This window comes from Aquila chrysaetos, chromosome 12, assembly GCF_900496995.4.
Source record: "Aquila chrysaetos chrysaetos chromosome 12, bAquChr1.4, whole genome shotgun sequence".
Classification (NCBI taxonomy): domain Eukaryota; kingdom Metazoa; phylum Chordata; class Aves; order Accipitriformes; family Accipitridae; genus Aquila; species Aquila chrysaetos.
Window position 1 is genome coordinate 4,783,086 of NC_044015.1, and position 15,191 is coordinate 4,798,276.

A 15,191-nucleotide genomic window follows, 5' to 3' on the forward strand; every position below is an offset into this window, starting at 1 on the left:
TCCTTTGTCTTGGGTTTAAAAAATGAAAAATAAATTAAAAAAAATAAAAAAATAGAAATCACAATGCACATCTACAACTACAGATCATCCAATTTAAGCAAGCGGATTTACTAACACAACTTCATGTGGAAACTCCAGCCAGAGGGGCCTTTCTGAGTTTAGTTTGTGTCATTATCTAGGAATAATGAAGTTGAAAACAGTTCCACATTTACTGCTGCTGAACTTCTCATGTTGAAACACTTACCAAGTTCACTATACTCTATAACTAACATACTTTCTCCAAGTAGCCAAGCTCCCAAGATCTCATGCAAGTCTTGCAAACAAAATCAGATATGATCTCCTAACATTTCTTCAAAGCTGATGCGGCCATGGAAAACAGAGGAGGGAAGGGGGGGAAACAGATCTAAGGGAAATACGGAGCAGTTTCCCTTTTCTTTTAGCCCCATTTCAACGTTACAGTTGTAAGATTTAATAAGAATAGCGTAAGATTTAATAACAATAGACATTAAACAGCACCAGTCATCACACCTGTATTCATGCAATTGTTTATGACACTGGTAGAGAATCCTCAGCAACTCAAAAGGCAAACTGAATAGAAACCTCACCAAAACCAGGCTCCACTCCAACCAGCATCAGCCTCTGCCCATCATCCTTTCAAGCAGATGCACTGGTTTTGGCCAGACTCACAACTGAGCTCAGCGCAGCAGCTTCAACCTGGATCCTTTTACAGACCCAGTGGATGAACACTGAAACCAGCAGGTTGGGAGGGTCCAACAGTAATTCCCAATGGCTCTGCTGCAATCACAGCAGTCTGACACACCTTATACCTGGCTAGGCCAACAGTCAACCCAGCACACTCGAAGATGGCATGAAGCTTCTCAAATTCAGACACATTTTTGGGGTTGGGTTTTTTGTTTGTTTGTTTTTGTTTGGTGTTTGTTTTGTTTTGTTGTTCGTTTGTTTGTTTGGGTTTTTTTCCTTTTTTCAGGCTGCAATGACCCATGATCAACACCAGCATGCCAGCTACACCTCTAGCACAGACACGTTATACAAGCACGTCGTGTTATACTTTGGCAAACAGTCATCCATGAGAGCACAGCTTTTGTCAGTAAAATATCTTCATAAAGAGCCTCCTACAAACAGACTGGCTATCAATCATGAAATACACTGTGCAGAAGCCTTTTGGATGAGTCTCAAGAAACATATCTGTTCTGTTCGCAGTCACGAGATGATGCTGCAGTACTCTCTGTCACGAAGAGGAGCTCCATTCATCCTCCAACTCGCCTCCAAGCTGTTCTCCCTCCCCTACACACTGATGTGAAGCATACTACGTGCCGCTCGTTGGCCTGGCTGTACTTCTGCAATGTTCTTATATTTATGTAGTTTGAGAGGCCCTTGGAATCTTGTGAGCCACATAAATGGAAGCTATTTCATGAGACAAGACCTTATCTCTTTAATGTGGTCTATGCACTAAGTATTTAAAGTAAGAAGTTGCAGTCTGTAGTAATTATTGAGAATGCCCAAAGCTATTCATAACAAGTTTATAAAAAAAAAAAACAAAACCTAAACACACATTAAAAGTTAGTTTTTGTAGTCAATTCTCTCCAGCTGAACTTTATAATAAAGTTCTTATTTTCAACCTAAACATTCAATTTAAAATTGAAACGCGAGCTCCCAGAGAAAATTCAATAGTTTTTGCCAAGACATTTCATTGGAAAAATAATGGAAAGAAAGCAGACACTTTTTCAAAACTCACTTATAAAAGAATCCAGTTTTCTATGGAAAACAGTGGAGAACAGTTTCAGCCAGCACGATTGAACAGCTTCACAGTTCTGATTCTTACAACAGATCTCTCCATCCACATGTTACTACAACTCCAATCACAGCAGTTAAGAGTTTGAAGCCAGAAACACACCCACTGCTATTACTTTTAGTACACTTGTGCCCAGAAGCCCTACCAGCATGCACGACTCCTGCTTACACACCACGCCAAGCAGAGAGAGTCCTCTTACAGAAGTCAACAAGCTGCATTAGCCGTTTTGCCCTTTAGGACATGGAGATGAGGCCATAGAGCGATTTTTAAGAGTTTGATCTTTCCATTCACCTCTTCTCCAAAGTTTCCAATCCTGATTGTTCAGGCTCTGATCACGGGGGGGGGGGGGGGGGGGGGGGGGGGGAGAAAAAAAGGAGGAAAAAGAAAAAAAAAAAAAATTTTTGAATGTTCCTGCGTGCTTCAATGGTCAAGTCAGCCAGCCCTCTTTGTACAAAAGACATTTTGTATCTCGCAGATATGAGAAGTCCTATATGTGGTTTTAGTGGCCAAATAAAACAGTGCCCAAAAGCTCTTTCCAAATATATATTTTCATTATCATTACCTCATTATCATTATCCACTCTTATTTCATTATCTTTTTCTATAATCACATATTCTGTTTTTTAACCCAAATTAAAAAAAAAAAAAAAAAACATCAGTATGACCAGAACTTATAAGTTCTCAGTAGTAATCACAGCTATTACTCTAACACCTACGTAAGAAAACTAAAGGATCCCCAGTCATACCATGCATCATATGAACAGTACCAGACACATTTCAGTTATCTATACATAACTTTGTTCTACAAAGCACCAAATTTCTAATAAAAACAGTTGAATCAGAAGGTTTTGCAGAACCTCTCTTTACAAGAGCAAGGTAAACTGAAAATTACAATTTGTTACATATTTGCCACAAGGTAGCTGTTACAAAGGCTTGTAATTCACACTGAATACAAAGCACTACACACACTTCCACCAGGTGTGGCTGTTTTGGTTACATTATTTTTTCAAGTTAACATCCCTTAGGATATCTTAATGGCATTGTTCTGATATAATTCTGTATTCCAGTACTGCATCCTAGACTCTTGGGTGTATTTGTACAGGACTAGTTATCTCACAGTGCAACAATTCGTACTCTAAAGTGAATCTCTAACCTAAAGCAACAGATTTAAACATTATATGTTTCTTCCTCAAACACAAAGAACATGTTCAATTAAATTGGGCAGCCATCATTGCCTGAAGCAAGGAACAACACCCTTGTGCCCTTCCAAATTTACATCTTTTTATATTCAGGTCCTTCTTAGGAAACTATGCTTATCCTTGGGGATAAGCCTAAATTCGGGCTTGGGGGTGAACACTGTATTTTTCTAAACTTCTTTTCCCCACATGCAAAATGGGATCCTTGTGAGATATAATCAGTCTACATAGTGCTCCCCAGTAAAGGTAGCAAAAAGCCCAAACCTGAGAGGAGAACAAATGGTTTGAAAATCGGGATGAGGTCTTGAAAAAAAGAAATACAGCTCATGCGCCTTCAATCAGTAGCTCTTGAAGCACCATACACAGAACTTTAAGACCCCTTATCTACTCTTCATAGATAGGAACATTTTTGTGCACAGCTTTGACTGCCCAAGACTATACTGCCCTATAGCAAAAGCAATTCTTACCTTTGCAGAGCCAGTTTAGTGTTTGACTCACCAGACCGCACTTCCTCCCCTAAAAACAGGCTAAGTGACCAAAGCAGCTCTTCAGAAACGTGCAAACAAGCTGTGGTCAAGCATTTGCAAAGGAGGAGGAAGAGATCTCCTATAAGCTTTTCACTGTCCACCAGATGAATCCAAACAATTCAGAGAAAACAAAACCTGAAACAAACTAGTTACAAATAAATCAATGGCAACACTCATGTACCTTTTAATGATTGTCTTTAGATACCGCTCTACTTCCAACACTTCACAATCTAACGCTGGCTCCCAAGTACTAAACACTGACTCCACTCATGTATTACCAGAGGTCATTTTGATTTACCAAATTCTGATCTGCATATGATCCATTTAACTGGCAAAACAAAAGAGGTCAGTCTCACTAGCCCCTGGTTCTAAAGAACAGCTTGGTTGCCTGTAGTGGCAGCTCTCTCCCCAGGCAGTGGTCCATAAATCCAAAGGAGAGGATGTTACAGCTGGAGACAAGATGGTTAGCAAGAGATCAAAAAGATGGATTAGGAAAAGCCAATCAATCTTGCAGAAGGCTAGTGGGACAAGTGCCTCTTTAATGTCCCCTAGGTTTCCTCCATCTGTGGAGGATGATAAGCATTTCTCTAGACACCAAGAAAGGCAATGTGAGCTACTGCAGCTGCAGCTTCCCCACAGGAACCAGGAAAGCATCCAGCATTCTGCGTGGCACATGGATGCCCTCTCAAAACCACTGCCTTCAGCCTGTCACAAGTTTGCATTCCTCCTCCCCCAGGGTTTAACTTAATTTACACCTTGTCTAGAAAGATTCACCAGTACAGCTTCTATGTCCAGAGCACGTCCATATTCAATACACCTGCAAACAGTGGTTGGTTGACAGAAGCCTATGAAAAACTGAAACCAAAGTACTTCCAGCTGCTATAGCAGCAAAGAGCTGCCTGCAGGCCAGCTGAACAAAAGGAAAGATCTCAAGCTTCGCAGTCCTGCCAGCTACTGCCTTCAATCACTTCGCATTTTAAGGTCTTTGCCTTGTGCTCAAATGCTAGTTACACTTTGAGTAAGGAAAAGGGAAAGTCTGATCTGTACAATATTTCATATTGTATAGCTAGACTTCTTTTAATATTACCAGATTTTATCCCAAAACAGGATTGTGTCATTTAGCTTCCATAGCAACCAAAGCACAAGTTTTCGTACCAAGTGAGACAAGGACCAAGTCTTATTTGAAACATTCAGTTACTGTTGTTCCCTTAATCAAGAAAGTATAAGGACATTCACAAGTATACATGTATATTAGTATGTATAAAAAGAGATCTCCTGCAGAGAACAGCTTGTGTCTGTTCTTTTCCTTCCAGCCTCAGAGAAGCTGCGAGGGAAGCAAGAGCTACCAAGACTGCATTTTGAAACCCATCTCCCACACAGCAAGAGAGCAGACAAGTTTGATGTAGTTTCAGTAGTTAGTAAGTTTACTGTCACACAAAACTAAATGGAAAACATGGAGGGCATTATGGCCTCCTTAATGGCTACATAGGACTTCTAAAGAAAAAAAAGTTTAGCCCAAGATCCAAAATAGACTGAAACTACCAAGTTAACAAAGGAAATAGGCATTAGAAAAGAAGATCCAAACTGCTCCAGGTAATCCTTATATAGCATGAGTACAGGTGATCCAGAATTTGTAGACAAGACAGTTATGGATCTGGTTCCAACAGGGATTTGCACTTTCATTGCAGCTACCTAAACCACAATAAAACCGTTTTGCCTTTCCACACAGCAATTCCAACTGTTGCTACGGACACTGCACAAATGCAAGAGGGAATGGTTCCCATGATAGCATGTAGGAGGGGCTGTATAAATATATTAACATGCAATCACTCTGCAGGAGTGTCTAAGGCAACACACACATGGGACAGTTACAGCAGGATGACTGTGTAAACCAGACATAGCCCAGACATAAGTAAGAAGTAGTTCTATCATGCAAAAAGACAGACTAGTTAAAAAAAGTCCAAAATGTTTATACTGGCATATATAGGGGAATGCAACTATTTTGATTAAACAGTACCTTGCACTGGTATATCCTATTGCCCTTTCAGTTAAGTTTTAGGCAATTATAAACTGTTCCCACAATATGACAGCTGGAGGGAGCACGCAGATGCTGTAGTCATCCCAGCAGCTGAAGAAGCACTATGTGTACATGCAAAGGAGTCCAGTGTTTGCTTATTCTGGGACAGAGTGAACTGCTGGGCTTTCACGCCAGTCAACAAGAAAGGCAGCCCTACCATCATTTCACAAACAGTTTAAACCAACACAGCCACCTGCCTTGCCACTGATTCCCCAAAAGCCACCTCCTGCTTTGGGCCAGCAGCACCTGTACAGGCACACAGCAAAGTCAGGGAAGGCCTAAGCTAAAACTAAACCTTTTTGGTGTTTTGGCTTAGCTACCTTTCAACCAAACCAGTTCACCACACCAGTGTACACAAACACACTGTTACAAGGGTGAGGGCAGCTTAGACACAACAGCATGGACAGAGATGGCAAGAGTTATTTCTACTTGCAGCTGTACCAGTTTCAAACTTTCACCTAACCATGAACCACGGCCTTTGTTAATAAAGAAATAACATCCTCCCATGCAGCAGTAACTGCAGAGTTGGGGGGAGCAGAAAAGATGACAGCCATATACATCCACACTGCCAGAAACAAACCATTATCTGAAACGTAAGCAAAGGGTTACTGCTGGTAGAAACGAATACCCAGTCCCAAAATTGCTGTTGCCGAAAGTGGCTACCATCTCTTTCTCAAGTCCACAGTCTTCCCACATCCTTGGTGGGTGCTGGGATCGGTCAGCAATCTGCTGTCTGAACAGCTGATCCCCACCTCCTGCAAGGAAAACTGGCAGGCCAAAGGGAAGCATCCTGCAGGCCACTGGTAAGGCAACAACATCTTAAACCACCACTTTACATTCTGTAAAGATAACTCAGCCTCGGACAGCTCAGAAATTCTGCTCCTACTTAACATGCATAAATATTCTACATAACAGAAGTTAGCAATAAAACCTCGTACTCTTTCTGAAGCCCACTGAGCTCCGAAAGAAAGATGGTTTGTGAGGTACAAAAGAAAAATATGAATGGTTACAGTTCCCCCCCCCCCCCGGTAAGCTTCAACTTGTGCTGCAGAGCTGTATACCCAGTGCAGATTCTGAACAGTATACACAAACTTCCAAGAGCCAACCATTTCTAAAAGCTTCCATTTTAAAGACTTGTAAATGACCCTACAATATTACAATGTATTCCTCATATGTTGCAAATGACTATTTGTTCTAATAAGCAGGGACAGAAGCCAAAGTAAGTTCAACACAGACTCAAATCCCCATCTTCAGAGGGTCAGAGGCCACCCTGCGCCAGCACCTGACCTCTCGGTACCAACGGGCTTTGCTGCCAGCAGATATGTAAACAAGAGGGAATCACCTGCAACCCAATGGAAATCCGGCTGAGGAATGAAAAAGCAGTTTTCAAAGCTCAAACTTTTTAGAATTTCAGAAGTATCTACTGTCAAGTACTAATAATATCGCTGAGCTCCAAGAAGTAAATAACAAATTAATGCCAAAACCTCAGGAAACTGCCCTTCACACTACACAGAGAATATCTGAAAGATTCTCAATCACAGAAACAGTATGAAAACCCATTAATTTTTGCCAAGAAACTTATTCAGAACTTTCTGTAGTGTTTTGGTTTTTTAAAATTTCCAATGCTTCATTTAGCCGTTTTCTGTAGTTCCTTAGCTTTTTCATCTAACACTAAAAAGTTCTTTCAGTGTAGATTTTTAGGAAACTCTCATTCACTCATGAAATGAAACAAAACAGAATACTCAGAACAGGAACTTTTTCGTTATTCATAGATCTGTTCATATCTATGAAGCCATCGTTTCCTGCTGTAAAATATACTCACCCTCTTCCTATGCTCTAAAAATAGTACCTACTCAATTTGGTATCTATAGCACCATGTGGCCCATATCATTGTATATTCAGTTTTATTTCTTCCTCCTCTTCATAGTTAGTTTTGTCTTGTCTTTAATAATTAGTACAAAAGTAAATATATTATGTTCACGATTCCTAATATGAACTTCTGCTTCTGTGGATCCTTCTGTTAGGAAGGAGAAAATAAATTAAGCAAAAATATTTTAAGTATGATAATCATAAAGTGTCTCAACAATCTGCAGTAAATATACTGTAAGGGAAAATAAAGCACCCTACCTCTGGTCCTTGTCTTGATCATTACAGTAAAAAGCTTTAATCAGACAGTCAAAGGTTAACTCAAAGCAGGAAGAAAAAAAGCAAGACAGCATGAAAGGGGAGAAAGAAAGAAGGAAGAGTACAAAAGTAGACATATGGATGTCTGGGGAGAAGGGTGATTAAATTTCCCATAAATCTTGCATACCAAGAGGTAAGATATTTTGCCTAAATTCCCAGGAGAAACACAATTCAGTCACATATCTGAGACTTGAAAGGATAATCGTCTCCATATATATTAACGCTGCCATGAAGGACAAGGGTTGGAGTTGCATGTGGTGGCATGGATTTCCCTTGGCACACTAAAAGCTTTCAATACAGTGTCCGACTGTAACTGATGGGTGAATTTTAGGTAGATAAATTTGAATTGCCTGAGCTGGAACTTTGGCCAGGACAGGAACATTAATCCTCACTCATCTGGTGAGGGGGGGGTTGGTGGGGGGGTAAGCAATCTTGAACAGCTACTCTGTCTTTCAACAGTTACCTCTCAGATAATTCAGTTATATGAAAAAATAAAGACTACTGTGGTCTTAAGATGCAACACAAGAGAACAACTTTTACTTTTCATACAGAAATACTAGGAAAAAAGTGTATGCTAACTGAACTCATGATTTATATTGTACCCAACGGGTCAGAGCTTTGAACAAAAGCCATCTGAAAACTGAACAAGTACTGATTGTCAGTCATGGCAAGTTCTACTTCAAAGGGTAAAGCCCAGAAAAAAACTGCTATTCTGTAATAACCACGTGCTGCACAATTAAACACTGTACAGTTATGGTCTTCCTCGCCTTGTGAGGCTACCTCACTTCCCAACAGCACATTGCTGGGTTCCCTTTGGCATTCGTGAGAGCAGAAAAGTACAGAAAAAATGATGCAACTGTGCCAACTCTGTCATTTGCTTCTGTTTATTTGCTGGGCAGGACAGAAACCCAAGTACTTTTGAAATGACCGAGTCAATTATTTCCCAGTTTTACACTATTCACACTCCCCACTCCACGTTTTTTTAGAACTGGGGAGGGCAGAGGGGTGTTGAGAAATCAGAAGTCTGCTACAGCTTTCAAACCTTTTCTTCACTACAGAAGTTTCTATAAGTAATTAGTCATCCTCACAAACGTTTCCCAACAAGCTGCATCGACAGCGTCTATTAAATCAGAGAAAATCCCCTAACCTCTGCCACCGCTGCTGAATTTCTGGGTGATTACTCAGGGTGTGAGGAGGTTTTGCCTGGCAAAGTCAGCTCAACAGTTTCCTCTGCTCGCCACCCCCTCCTTTGTACCGGCACCGCTGCCCTGGGAAGGCAGCATGAGTCAGATTACAGATCAGGGCGGAGGGGGGGCCGGCTGTGAAAACACTGGAACATTTTTTTCCAGCCCAGATATTTTCAGCGATCCAGTTCACAGAGCCGCCCCACACACAGCTTCACAGCAGCACAACAGAGGGTCTGCCACCACACTCAGGAACTGCAGACAGTGGCTGAAGGGGCAGCCTCACCATGCCCCCCCCCCCCAGCACCCCACCTTCTCCCTCCAGCACAGACTGATCCAAGGGAAAACCCACACGCACGTGCAAAACGTGAAACTGTTTTTCATCAGTTCATCCTGCTGGAGTGTAATGGAGTATGTAGTAAGGAAGGGCTGGACCTGTGCAGGGGAAACAGCAGGAGCAAGAGGCTGGGGGAAAGGAGGCACAGGACCACCCCCCAGCAGTGGCCTGCAGCTCCAGCAGGTTAGGTGCAACACCAAAGGGACCAATTTAGGACGTTCCTAAATTGATCTTACTGTACTGTGCTATGGCACTCAACTCTAGCAAGTGCTCCCACACCTACTTCGCTGTCTCAGAAGTCAAAGCGAGTCATCAGAAAAACTATTCCCAGTAAAGCTGAGTGACACACACAAAAAAGCACTAAATTCTTAAACAAGTTTTGTTATTCATCTCTACCGTTGATCTTTAATTTCAAAGGTGACACTCCCTGCTGGGCTGTGATTTTCATTATCACTGCCTGCCCTTGAGCTTTTCATGTACAGCACATTCCTTTGGTGACAGAATGGTATCAACTGTATCACCGACCTGGGGGGGGGGGGGGGGGGGGGTAGAAATAAGCCACACCACATACACACTCTGCACCCTTCCACCTGTACAAAGTCCAGTATTATCGAGCTTGTATCCCATTACTCCTCAGTAGCAGACACACATAAACCTCTCGAACAGCTGCAGGGTGATGCTCTGACAACACTCAATTAGCTAACGAGAATTTTTTGCCATTACAGCTGAGTGGAAAGTCAGCAGCAAAGAGGAGGAACACAGACAAATCAATGAATTATTCAAGCCAGACTTATCATCACAGTTGCTAATTTGGAGGCTTAACCTTCAGCAGCTCACGGCAGAGGTACCTCACCCTGGTAAGATGTGCACAGTGGCACGACCAGGACTGTCCCCTCCTGGGACAGAGTCAAGGGCCTGAGATTTCCAGGCTGGAAGATGGGAACAAAATTGGTAATAGATACCCAGAGCGTATCCCTGCTGAGATCCACAGCAGCTTGCCTGTCAGAGGCCTAGGCTGCAGGAGGAGTTGCCAGGCACTATCACAACACAAATGCCTAGCCCTCACAAGTCAAACAGGGCAGGGGGGAACACGACACACAAAAACCTGACACACACAGAGGTTTGCAGTTATCTTTCCGGGGAATGCTATTCAGCAGGCGAACAACAGGAAGGCCTACCAGGCGAAAAGAGCAAGGCAAGACAGGCAGATGTCTAATTCTGAAACTTGAAAGGACTTGCACACTATTTAACATGACAGGCAGCGAGTCATTTGCAGCCATCCAGGTGAAGGACACAGTGCCACGACACAGTAAACCACTCAAAGTCAACACCAGTCTCGCCCTCCTCTCATCACCTGGCTGTGCCTCCCCGTCCCCCTTTGTCAGCACTGACACTTACTTTGATCACACTGCAACCCTGTTCAGTGCAAGCCTAAAGGAGACGAGATAAATGAACCACAGTGTCCTCTCATTGATGCACACACTACCAGAAAACAGGCTTTTCCACATTGCAATGGGGTGCAGTTTAGCTAACATTGATTTTGGTGACAATAATCAGCTTCAGCAGCTCTGAAGCCTCCTGTTGCTCAGTTCTGTATGCAAGAAATCCCTCACTGCTGCCAGAGATGTATCAGCAGAACTGTGCCAGACCAGATTGTGGAACTGATCCAGATTTAAAACAAAGAAACAAACAAACAAACCAAGCCACCCCACACACCTTTTGGACTCCTTAAGCAGGAACTGTTGACAAGAGAAGTTCAAAGTACAACCTCAGACACCTCACAGATTAGGCAGAACTTATCATGGTACAAAAAATCTCCATGTTCAAACCTAGTAAATATTCAGATTTAACTATAGTGAAAGTCAGAGACAAGAGAATGAACCAATTTAAGGACAATTCTCTGGAAAAAACCTAAACACCTGCAAGTCTTGGAACTACAAGGGGACTTCACCCTTTGTATCCACCAGATCTACCTCTAAGTAATAAGCCTCAAGTCGTGCATATCAATACTTGGAGTATGACTACAAATGCCATCCTCTATCGGCATTAGCCTATATAAGACTACATAGATGCATCAACTGCTCGCTCACCCATTTGAGCGCATGAATACTTCATTTATCCAGGCCTGTATCTCACCCAATACCAAAATTAAAAATTTTAACACAGTATCAGTGGTCTCTGACAACCTAACGCAAGCAAAAAATGGGGCAGGTATGTGGGAGTCAAGAAGTTAAACCGCATACAAAAGAATATACTCACTTCAGCTCTGATTAAGCAGGGCAGTCATAAAAACAGAGGTCAACATCAGAAAATATTTTGTGAGTCATGAGGAGAGATTACTCACCATGTACTATTCAACTTACTCATCACAGTGTGCTACGGACAGAACTGCTCACCATGTATTCATTAGGAAACCGTGGCCTTTCCTTTGAGAAAAGCAGAAGGCGGGGGGAAAGAGTCATACTTTCAGTTTTGTCTGTAAGCCAGTGGGAGGCTGTATCTGCAACACCAATGCTCTCTCCTCCCACGGCCCTAATTAGACTCGTAGGGAAATACATGTTTCACATCACCCTCCCAGACTCTTTTAGCATCCCAACAAGCACCAGTTTGTCAGCTGAGCTATTATGCAAACTCAGCAGTCTGAAGAGACCCCACTTTTCCTATTATACAGGAAATAAGCAGCAGTCCTGCAATAATAGACACGTTATTAATCCAGGCATCCATTAATACAAGAGATTAGACCCTTAGCCTTTCATGCAGCAATACCGATGCTGCTAATTTAAGATGTAGTAAGAGCATAAAAATAGCCAAGTTACTCAATACAAGGTTACATCACACAGCGGTGCTCATCAAGCAGCAGGTCTACACCACCACTCAGCCCCTGATGTTGGGAAAGATGATTCCCTGCCATTCCTGGGGCTCTCACCAAAAATAATTAGCAAGGACTGTGAGCTTCCCCTCCCCTTTCTCTCCAGCTCTCTTTGGAAAATGTATCTCACAGCATACAACAGGAAGCAGCAAGAATGCTGCTAAATAAAACTACTTGAACTACATTTTTTTCTTCCCCCCTAGGTATCCCACCTTGCTTCCTAGGAACCAAGCAGCAGAAAGAGTGGTGAAACTAAGAAATGTTCTGCTTACGTCAAACAGAGCTGAGCTCTAAAACCACAACGGTACATATAGCCTGCTGCCAACTCAAGGCTGAGCCAACGAGGGAAAGAAAGTCTACAGTTCAGCAGAGTACAATGTTAGCAGGCCAAACACTGCCATGTACAGAGAGGAGGATTTATTTCTAAAGCTCCAGAGTTCATCTGCTGCTGCAAAGGCCAGAGCTGCAAGCGGCGTGCGTGTGTGTATGCATGCGTGCCCACGCACGCAAGCGCACGCTTCTGTAATATGTGGTGTGATCTTTTCACCAAAACTGCAGGACTGAATATTGATTGGCTCCAGACAAGCCATCCACTTCTGTATTACTGTGGAAAAATTTGCAACGCAGAGAGGCCGGTTTAATGGCAGGATGTTCAGGTTTTGCGGTATTTCTTAATGCATGCAGATAGCACATATGGATAAGCACCCCTACCCGTTGCATTTGTGATTAACTGGAAAAGAAAATCTATGTACTTTGCCATCTTCAGAACCAGCTGCTGAAGTTTTCCTAAATTAACTAAATCCTTGTTTCCCATGCTGCAAACAGCATTAAAATGCACGTTTTAGGGGGGGGGGGGGGGGGTGTTAGAGGTTGTGGGGTTTTTTGTTGTGTTTTTTTTTTAAGCCTGTAGGAAGTTTTGTGAATATCCATAAAATCATTCCTTCCTTCCAGATTAATCCCCAACCTATGTAATCTTTAACCTACACTACATGCAACCCGCTTGGAGACACAAGTTAATATTTGGCAACATGAAGAAAACTGAACTGGTCATCGTTATGCTTTCAGTTTCTGTCAATTTAAGCAGAGCGCGCGCCCGCGAACACACACACACGAATGACAGAGCTGCCCAAACAGGAAAGGCTGCGTTAACCAGTGTGTGCTGGAGGCTCCAGCTCCGGGAGCAGCCGATGAAAATAGCACACCAGCATCCATGGAGGATGTTTTGGAAACCACAGATACAGCAACAGCACCAAAAGACAGGCAGCAGATACGAACACACAGCCATCTCCCCTGCCACAAGCGATGTATTTCTAATCATTCACACACAAGCACGTTACGATTGCCAAGCGAGCAACAATGTCAGCAATATCAGCTGCCCCAGCTTGTGTGTCCCAGCATGTTCTCCCCGTGAAGCGGCACACGTACAACAGCAAAGCCTGAAATACAAGGAATAATCAACAGTACTCAGGCCAAATAAAGTATATATAGCGAGAGGTTTTTCCTTTTATCAACTGTTCTCAAAGGTGCTACAACAGTTAGGGTAAAAAATTGTTCAAGGACTGGTACGAACCCTACACACGTACGAAAAACAACCCTCTCAAGCCTTTCTCCTCTCGTGAGATTTTCACTAATTCGAACATGGACATTGTTATCAAGGTCACACATCTCTCACTCAGGGGCTCAGGAGAGGCAGGAAAAAGTCAGGCAAGTTAGAAAAAAAACGCGGCTCACGTAACTAAACAGGGACAAGTGACATTTTATTTGAAAGCATGCGGATTACGGCTGCCATCAACTGACAAACCTGACTTGAATTCTCCTCAGACTAAATAAAAGAGAAGCTACAAGGGCACTCGTTTGAGGGAAACGCAGGCAACAGCACCAACCCCACTAACGTACCGAAGGCAAAGCCCTGCTTCCCTACCCACAATTAACGCTTCTCCTCTGTTTATTTCCACTCCTGCGACTGGTTTTTTTTTTTTTGGGGGGGGGGGTCCCCCGGCCACCCGAAGCCATCGCTAATTTGGGCGATATTTATCAGCCAGAAAGCCCTCTTGATTTCACCCCGCTCGAAGCAGCTCTGGTTATTAACCAGTTACACGAGCCGAGCTCAGGAAAACACGAAAACTTTTCATTAACCAGTCCTCCTCCTCCCCGCCCTTAAGTTTAGTCAACCAATTATAAAAAGAAATTGGGGATTTGACTTCCAGGAGAGCAGCAGCAGCACCCCGGGCTAGGGAGCCCGGCAGCCCCTCACCCTCCAGCCCGCGGCTCCGGGGGGTGCTCCCGCATGGGGAGCGCTACCAGATAAATAACGCGAATTGCTCCCAGGAAGGACAGGCATTAACAGATTTGATTAACAAGTGACAGAAAGCGCTCGGGGAGGGGGGGGGGGGAGGAGGGGGGAGCCACGGCGGGCCGGGGAAGGGAAGGGAAGGGGCCGGGGGCCCGCGGGGCCGGGCCCGGGGAGCGGGCGGCGCTGACAGGGCGCGGGGCAGGTGCCGGGCCGGGGCCATACTCACGTAGACGGGCAGCGGCCAGGGGTAGACGGCGGGCTCGGCTCCCACGGGCGACTTCAGCCGGAGCTCCAGCCTCTCGCCCATGTCGGCAGCCGGAGGAGGAGGAGGAGGCGGCGGCGGCCCCGCACCATGCTAGAGGGGCCGGCCGGGGTGGGGTGTGGCGGCCGGGCCCGGCCGGGGGCGTGTGCGAGGTGCGCCGGCGGCGGGGCGGGAGGGTGAGGGGGGGGGGGGGGGTGGGGAGGCGGGCAGGGCGGCGGGAGAGGCGGGGAGGGGAGGCCGGTGCCGGCGGGGGCGCCCGCTCCCCTCGCCTCCCTCTATTGTCGTTAGCGGCTCGCGGGGCTCTCCGGCGCCGCCGCCATCTTGGGCCGGCGTGAGGCGAAGCACAATGAGGCGCCGGGGCCGGGCCGGGCCGGGCCCGACCGACGCGCCAGACGCGGGGGGCGGAGGCGGGCGCGGCCTCGCGCTCCCTCCCCCTGTCCTCAGCTGCCC

At 44.6% G+C, this 15,191-nt stretch overlaps 1 protein-coding gene across 10 annotated transcripts in view; it reads right to left on the minus strand.

Moving 5' to 3' along the window:
• DOT1L (DOT1 like histone lysine methyltransferase) overlaps positions 1-15,173 on the minus strand; it is a 77,844-nt gene extending 62,671 nt beyond the window's left edge. For 5 of the 10 annotated variants that reach the window (XM_041128118.1, XM_041128119.1, XM_030034238.2 and 2 more), the window contains exon 1: positions 14,706-15,171. In XM_041128118.1, the coding sequence (XP_040984052.1) occupies positions 14,706-14,786 (81 nt within the window). In that variant the 5' untranslated portion in view covers positions 14,787-15,171. Of the gene's footprint in view, positions 1-11,661; positions 11,687-14,705 lie in introns of those variants that run through there. The other 5 variants (XR_003926184.2, XR_003926183.2, XM_030034239.2 and 2 more) reach the window with 3 other exon arrangements.
• Positions 15,174-15,191: the final 18 nt, after the last annotated feature.